The following is an 8,023-nucleotide window of genomic DNA, read 5'->3' as shown; positions in this document are numbered from 1 at the left end:
ATGCACTGGAATTGGGTCCAGGAACCCCTTTTGCACATGCCTACACACAAAGGGGGAATTTCAGGGGGTTGGAAAGATGCATTTGGTGGTAGTCGTGGTGGTGATGGGTTATCCCAAATCCCCTCAAACTTCTTGCCTCTGTGGAAGGCAGCTGAACTCCCTTTGTCATCATCCTCTGGCAGGACAGCCTCTCTGACAAACCAAAGTGCAAAACCAAAGATGAGATCAGCATCCCTCATGAGGCCCGGCACAGAGAAATGCAGTGTGAGCTGCCCCAGTGACTGTAGCCACACCGCCCAGAGGACCAGCCTATGGAGGTCAGAGTGTCAGAGCTGGAAGGGCTCTTAGAAGTCATCCACTCCAATATTCCCATTTCACAGATAGGAAAAACTGAGGCCCAGAGAGGGAAGGGATGACTTGCCCATGACTCCTCAGTCAATTTAGTGGCAGTTTGGGGTTTCACACATCAGTTGGCTCTCAGCCGAAGTTCTTCCCATATCACCACCGTCTCATATCCACTGGACTTTAATCATCTCTATCTTTGGAATATCCCACAGTATTAGTTTCCTGTGGCTGTTGTAACAAAGTACCCAGAACTTAAACAACACGAATTTATCTTAGAGTTCTGCAGGTCAGAAGTCTGACACAGGTCTCACTGGGCCAAAGTCAAGGTGTCAGCAGGACTGCTTTTCCTTCTGGAGGCTCTAGGGGAGAATCCAGTTCCTTGTCTTTCTGGCTTCTAGAAGCTGCTGACATTCCTCGGCTTGTGGTCCCTTCTTCCTGCATCATCAAAGCTAGCAGGAGCTGATATGTCTTTCTCACATTGAGTCACTCTGACACTGTTCTGCCTCCTCGTACGTACTTTTAAGGACCTTTGTGATTACTTTAGTCCCATCCAGATAAACCAGGATAATCTGTCAATTTTAAGGTTAGCTGATTAGCTACCTTAATTCCATTTGAAGCCTTAATTCCCCTTTGCCATGTTAGGTAACTTATTCCTAGTTTCCAGGGATTAAGACAGGGGCATCATTATTTTGGGCAAAGACAGGACGTCATTATTTTGCCCTCCACATCTACCTTCTCTCTGAAGTCAGGATTTCTCATCCTGAAAAATCATTTTTTTTTGGTCCTGCCACCCATGCTAAGCTCCTCAGAGGAGGGTCTATTCTTGCTATTTCCCATCCTTTACCACTCACTCATTTTTTTTCCTTTAAATAGAGATATAATTCACATGCCATAATAGTCACTCTTTTAAATTGTACGATTTACTGTATTCAGTATGGTGTGCAACCATCACCACTATCTAATTCTGGAACGTTTTCATCACCCTAAAAAGAAAACCCATGCACATCAGCCGTCACTCCCAATTCCTCCCTCCCTCAGTCTCTGGCAACCACTAAACTGCTTTCTGTCTTTATGGATCTGCCTATTCTAGCCCGGACATTTCACATAAATGTTATCATAGAACATGTGGCCATTTGTGTCTGGCTTTTTTCCCTAAGCATGGTGTTTCCAAGGGTCATTCACTCTTATATACCTTGCAACCTGGCTTCTGTGAACCTGCCCCACGCTTTACTTCCTGAGCTCCCCATGACATCCATTCTGCAGTTCCCAAATTTCATGGCCTTTCTCAACCGTTGGTCAGTCACTGGTGGCAACCTCCCTCTTAGAATATTTCCTCCTTGGCTTCTGCCATGATGCCTCTTCTTGGTTCTCCTTCCATCTCTATGCTCTTGCTTCTCCTCTGGCCCAAGTCTCCCCTGGTCTTCTGAAAGGAACTGCCCCGCAATGTTCAGCCTAGGCTCTCTGCTGTTTCCTGTATCCCAGAGGTTCTAGAAGCCCATGGGTGGAACCTTAGATTGTAGACAACATTTTGTATATGTATCCAACGCTTTCATCTGCTTCTCAAATGGGTCCATGAATACTAAAGTGTTGTAATCTTTCTGCCTTTGAGAACTGAGGTAGCCAAGAAACTTTGGGTTGCAAGTGACAGAATCCCAAATTAAGCCAAGTTGAACATAAAGGGAATTTAATGACTTACATGCCTGGAGTAGTTCAAAGAACTCAAGGAAGCACAGCAGCTTTGGGGGTTTGGGGGACTGGAATTGGGAACACGTTGCTGTCAGGATTCTCGATTTCTCAACTCTGCTTGTCTCTGCTTGGCTTATTCTCTCCTGCAAATTAGCTTTTTCACATACCACAAAGGATGGTACCTGGCAGCTCTCAACTCCTTCCCACTCTGGGACTCAAAGACCAAGCCCTTCTCCTTCAACTCCAACTTAAAAATCCTGAGGAAGGGCTCTGAACACCCTGTGTTGGGTCATAAGCTCACCACTGGAGCAATCGCATGGCCAAGGGAGTTGTGTGCTGGGATCAAGTGGGGTTAGGCCTGTTGTCTACCCTTGTATTTTGTGGGGCAGGGCTTGGCGGTCCTGCCAGACACCCCTAATGGGAGTGGAGGGGGTGAAGTTCTTCGAAGGGGTGTGTGTGCATGTGCTGGACAGTGGATGTTTCCTTCAAGAGCTCCCCAACCACTGCTGCCATGACTACCACCATGTGGATAACTCCCACAGTCCCCAGCGGCCAGGTGCCTACAGAGGTCTACCTCGTGGCCCACCGGCACCCCCGAACTGAGCATCTCTGGTCCCCCCAGTCTTTGTCAATGGCACCACCCCCAGTAAGTCTCCCAAGCTTCTCCCAGCCCCTTGCCCTCCTGAATTGCTGTCCCCCACTCCTACCTAGGTAGTGGCTAAGGCCCACTGATCTTAGTACTTCAACATCTTTCCCAGCCGTTGTTCTCATCCCCAAGGCTCCCTCTTTAGGTCAGACCCTCAGTGCCTCTGGCTCGAGCCACACTCCTGATCTCTTAGCGAAACTCCCTGCCTCAAGGCAGATTCGGCCACCATCTATGAAGGCCCCCCTCTATGCCAGAAACGTGCTCAGCATCACTTAAAAAAAATCCTCATAAGAGTTCCATGAGTAGGATAGTGTTATCACTGGTTTACAGGTTAGGAAAGTGAGCCTCAGTAAATTAAGGGCTTGCCAAAGGAGGGAGGGGGGGGGTGGAAGGAGGATTTGAACTTGGCTCTCTAATTCTGAGTGTGGTGTCTATTCTGGCTCCCCTCCACTGCCTTTTCAAATAGTTACCTAATGAATTTATGAAAGATTACGTTATGCTGATTTCTTTCTTTTGGCTCACACAGCTGTTCTGAAAGCTTTGTAGTTTATAAAGTAGAGTCCTTAAGCAGACCCAGGCCTTGCCCATTGCTCACAAAGGGAAATGCTGCGGAGGTCACCCTGATATCTGGGTCTCCCTGAGAGCTCTGGGGGGGGGTCCCTCTCTCCCACTGGTTGCCTGGGGGCAGCAGGAGGGAAGAAAGCCTGTTTCCTAAAAGAGTTAAGCTGAAGAATCCAGTGTTAAGCACTTAACACTGAGTGCTTGATAATTAGTAAACACCTGATAAGAGTACTTATCAGAGAGCTACACGATATGATAGTTATAAGATAGTTAACCACAGCTTTAAATTGGGGGGCTGGGCTGGGGGTGGGGCTACATTGTCCTGGCTGTCCCGGAGGAGGTGCCCTGTGGCCTCCTCTGGGCGGCTTGCAAAGGCTCTGGTGTTTGCTTGTTTATGTGCTGGTTTTCAGTCTCTCCCCACTCCCCCCAAATAAGCTCCAAGTGAGGACCTTGCCTATTTTCTCTGGGACCAGTGCCAGACACAAGAGTAGGTGCTCAATAAATACTGATTGGATAGATGGATGGATGGTTGGATGGAATGGAGGGATGAGGAAAAGAGTTTCTAGTTAAAGTCCTAGAATGAGATATTTTGAATTGTTATTACATCTGGTTATTCCACCCAATGGCAATTTGTTTTCTACTGAGTAGACCAAGTGTGCCCAAACAGGGCAACTCTGCAAGGACAGGGCGTCTAAACAGTACTTGAAGGCTCTGTGAATAAGGCCCTCCCATGGTTAACTTCCTGCTATAGAACATTGGGTTGCTCTCTAATTGACCTTGAATGAGGCGGTGTTTACAGCTGCAACTTAGCAGCCATTGATCTTGAATTGATTAAGCCAGCATTTTGAAAAGCAGAACTACAGGAACAGGGACAAAGAACCGCATGTACTGAGGATTTCACACCATCCATTCACCTCCTTTGCATCTAGTGTGTGTGTGTGTGTGTGTGTTTTTAAAAAATAAACAAACAATTAATGAATTGCTTAGAAAGAAGAGGAAACAGGTCCAAGTTTGTCTCAGCAGGAGGGCAGACTGGCTGCCCAGAGCCTTGAAAGGGCACTCCCAGCGCTCATTAGTTCTAACTGGAGAGGTCTGTCCATGCTCCCTAGCGTGGGCAGCTGATCAGGGCTTGGCGGGTTGGGGCTTCGTCAGGGATTGTAAACTCTTTGGATCTGCTTTTTTTTTTTTTTGTGGCAGTTCCAGCACTTGGCAGGGCACCCGTAAAGAGCAGAAAACTTGGGGTTCTCCTCTTGGCTCTGCCTGGCTGAGCTTGACTGGGCAAGTGACCTCACTTTTGGGGCCTCGGATCACTCGTCTATAAAATGAGGGCGTTGGAACAGGAACACTGATTTCCAAACCTTTTACTTTTTTTGCCCTGGAATCTGTTCTTTAAACAAAAGCTAACTGGGCCACCTCTCCCCCTACAACACGTTAAGACGAAGTTGGGAAAAAAAAGATGGGGTAGGAAGAGGCAGCATGGTCCCATATGCCCCCACCCCCAATCTCCAGTCTGAGAGGGGAGCTCCGTGGAACCTCCCAGCTTCTGTGGCACACTGTTTGAAAACCACTTCAGGCTCCCATCCAGCTCTAATTGGAGTTGTTCCTAATCAGAAGAAGCCTAATGCTTGTAGCAGGTAGGAGTTGTGCATGGTTGCTAGTAATAGAAACCTGACAAAGGTTTAAGCAGATTGGGGGGGGGGCGGTTATTCATTCATTCGTTTATTTGGTAACAAGAAGTCTGAAGGAAGGCACTCCAGGCCTAGTATGGCAGCTCCAAAGCATCATCTGGGAGAAGAGGCCCAGCCTCATTTGATTCTTCTGTTCCATCATTCTGAGCATATGGCTGCCATTCTCAAATCTGGCTCATGGTCAGAATATGACTGCTGAAGCTCCAGACATCACACTCACATTCTAAACAAGAAAAAGGAGGAAGGGGAGAAGGGCAGACAGGCACATGCCAATTCAGTTTGCTCCCTTTAAAAAGCTTTCCCGGGTGCATTACTGAGGATTCTAGCTGAAGTCACCTTGGAAAGAACTGAGTCACATGACTACTTCTGAGTGCAAGGGAAGCCAGAAAACATTAGCATCGTTGTTTTTAAACCAAGGTGTATTGGCATCCAGCATAAAACCAGGGATTTGCTAATAATGACAAGAGGATGGATATTAAGTAGGCCACAGGAAAAACCAACAACAGCTAACACTTATTGAGCACTCATTAAGTAGCAGGCACCATGTGGAGAACTTTGCATGCTTATCTCACTTAATTCTCATAACTGCCCAGTAAGGTAAACACTCACCATTCCCATTTTATAGCTGAGGAAGTTGAGGCTCCGAGAAGTTAAGTGACTTGGCCAAAGTCCCACAGCAAACAAGTGATGAAGCCAGGACATTAACCCAAGCACTCATGCTAGAGTCCAAACCCTTAACCACCAGGTTATACCGCTATGGTAAAGACCAAAATGTAAATTACATGCAAGGCTTTTCAATGCTGTTTCAGCATCTTTAAAAAAGCGAGACACACGGCAACCTACAGAGTGCCAGGGCCTGCCTTTTCTGCTCCTCTGCAGTTTCCACATTGTCTTTCTCCTGGTAATGACAGCAGCGGTGGCAGACTGAATCGACTATGATGCATTTACCAGAAGGTAAGTGTTTTAGATACGGTTTGGAGGGAGTTCAGGGGAAACATTTTCAGGGACTCGACTTACAGAAATGATTTATGAAGCAAGATTAAAAGAGCTAAGTCTGTATGGGCTGGCACAATATGAAAGGGTGGGAGGGAAGAAGGCGACACAAAGGTCAAGCATGTAGACAGCCCAAGAGTTCCAGAAACCTAGGGGAGGGCTGCAGTAGCATGAGGCAAAGGGGTCACAGCTCAGATCCAGTTAAAAAAGGAGAAAAATAGGGCTTCCCTGGTGGCGCAGTGGTTGAGAATCTGCCTGCCAATGCAGGGGACACGGGTTCGAGCCCTGGTCTGGGAGGATCCCACATGCCGCGGAACAGCTGGGCCCGTGAGCCACAATTACTGAGCCTGTGCGCCTGGAGCCTGTGCTCCACAACAAGAGAGGCCGCGACAGTGAGAGGCCCGCGCACCGCGGTGAAGAGTGGCCCCCGCTTGCCACAACTAGAGAAAGCCCTTGCACAGAAACGAAGACCCAACACAGCCATAAAAAAAAAAATAAATTAATTAAAAAAAAAAAACTTAAAAAAAAAAAAAAGTAGAAAATAGCAAGCCCTTGGCTTTGTCAAGCAGATGCTTCTTCAGTGCTCCGTCTGCCATCAGCTCTGTGACGGGAGGTGGGGTGGCTCCCGCCTTCATGAGAGCCAGGAGGCACCATCAGAAATGGAGCCGTTTGCTGGGGCGCTAATGGTGCAGGTAGAACTCAGAAACTTGGTCTCCCGAGAGGAGTGGGCAACGTCTTTAAGTCGAGTTTCATATTTATAGACCACTTGGGCAACATTTTTCTCTTTTAATCATCACAATAATATTATCCCCATTCTGCAGATGAGAAGCCTAAGGCAGAGCTGGCTCAAGTGACTTCAGTTTCAGGTGACGTCACACACCCCAGGCAGTGGCAGATCCAGGAGTGGGGATGGCATCAAAAGTGGCATCTTCACTCAGCATAGCTGCTGGCACATCACAGTTGCACGGTAAAAGTCATCTGTATCAAATCCATGGACATATCCCTTGTCGGTCAGCATTTCTCTTAAGGGAAGTTCAACTTCAGTTTGTTCATCAGGAGAAAGACTTACCGAAGAGAAAGTGGGAATACACTCTTGTTAAGACCAAGGAGTAATGCAAAATAAATTCTTGTAAGCCAACACGGAATGAGCTAGCTACTAACCTGGGATTTTATTTTCTAATTGAATTCTTTTTTTGTTTTAAGGAGGGCTTTCTGGGCTTTTGGTAACATTCTATATCTTGATCCATTTGTGAAAATTCATTGAGCTTTATTATTTGCATACTTGAATTAAACTAAATATTTAGAAATGTTCTTTAAAAAAGAGGTCCTAAATTGGCATTCTGGTTAAGACTGTGATGTGGGCGGGTCCCAGCAGCTCCGGCGGCGGCGGGAGGTGTGGCAGCGGTCAGGCAGCCCAGCTTCACGAAGCCTCTTGGCGCATCTCAGCCCGCAGGCACCTGGCACGCACCGGCCCCGCCACCACGATGCCCAAGAGGAAGGTCACCTCCACCGAGGGGGCGGCGAAGGAGGAGCCCAAGAGGAGATCGGCGAGGTTGTCAGCTAAACCGGCTTCTGCAAAAGTGGAAACGAAGCCAAAAAAGGTGGCAGGAAAGGATAAATCTTCAGACAAAAAAGTGCAAACAAAAGGGAGAAGGGGAGCAAAAGGAAAACAGGCCGAAGTGGCTAACCAAGAGACTAAAGAAGATTTCCCTGCAGAAAATGGAGAAACTAAAAACGAGGAGAGCCCAGCCTCTGATGAAGCAGGAGAGAAAGAAGCCAAGTCTGATTAATATCACACACCTGGTCCTATCAGTGGCCCCTGTCTCCCTTCTTGTACAATCCAGAGGAATATTTTTATCAACTGTTTTGTAAATGCAAGTTTTTTAGTAGCTCTAGAAACATTTTTAAAAAGGAGGGAATCCCACCTCATCCCATTTTTTGTGTCAATGCTTTTTTTTTAAGAGGTGAAATCATTTGCTGGTTGTTTATTTTTTGGTACAACCAGAAAACAGCGAGATATTGAATATGGGAGGCTTCGATTGTCTTGGGTGTCAAGCTTAACATTCTATAGATGAGGGGTAGCTTTTATAACCTATAATACAAA

At 47.0% G+C, this 8,023-nt stretch overlaps 1 protein-coding gene across 1 annotated transcript; it reads left to right on the top strand.

Moving 5' to 3' along the window:
* Window positions 1-7,403: 7,403 nt before the first annotated feature.
* On the top strand, window positions 7,404-7,709 carry LOC118882310 (non-histone chromosomal protein HMG-14-like). Its single transcript, XM_036827840.1, has one exon. It carries the CDS (start codon window positions 7,404-7,406, stop codon window positions 7,707-7,709), a length of 306 nt encoding a protein of 101 aa, XP_036683735.1.
* The last annotated feature ends 314 nt before the right edge of the window (window positions 7,710-8,023 follow it).

This window comes from Balaenoptera musculus, chromosome 16 (genome assembly GCF_009873245.2).
Source record: "Balaenoptera musculus isolate JJ_BM4_2016_0621 chromosome 16, mBalMus1.pri.v3, whole genome shotgun sequence".
In the NCBI taxonomy this organism is placed as follows: domain Eukaryota; kingdom Metazoa; phylum Chordata; class Mammalia; order Artiodactyla; family Balaenopteridae; genus Balaenoptera; species Balaenoptera musculus.
This window is presented reverse-complemented; position numbering and strand designations above follow the sequence as displayed.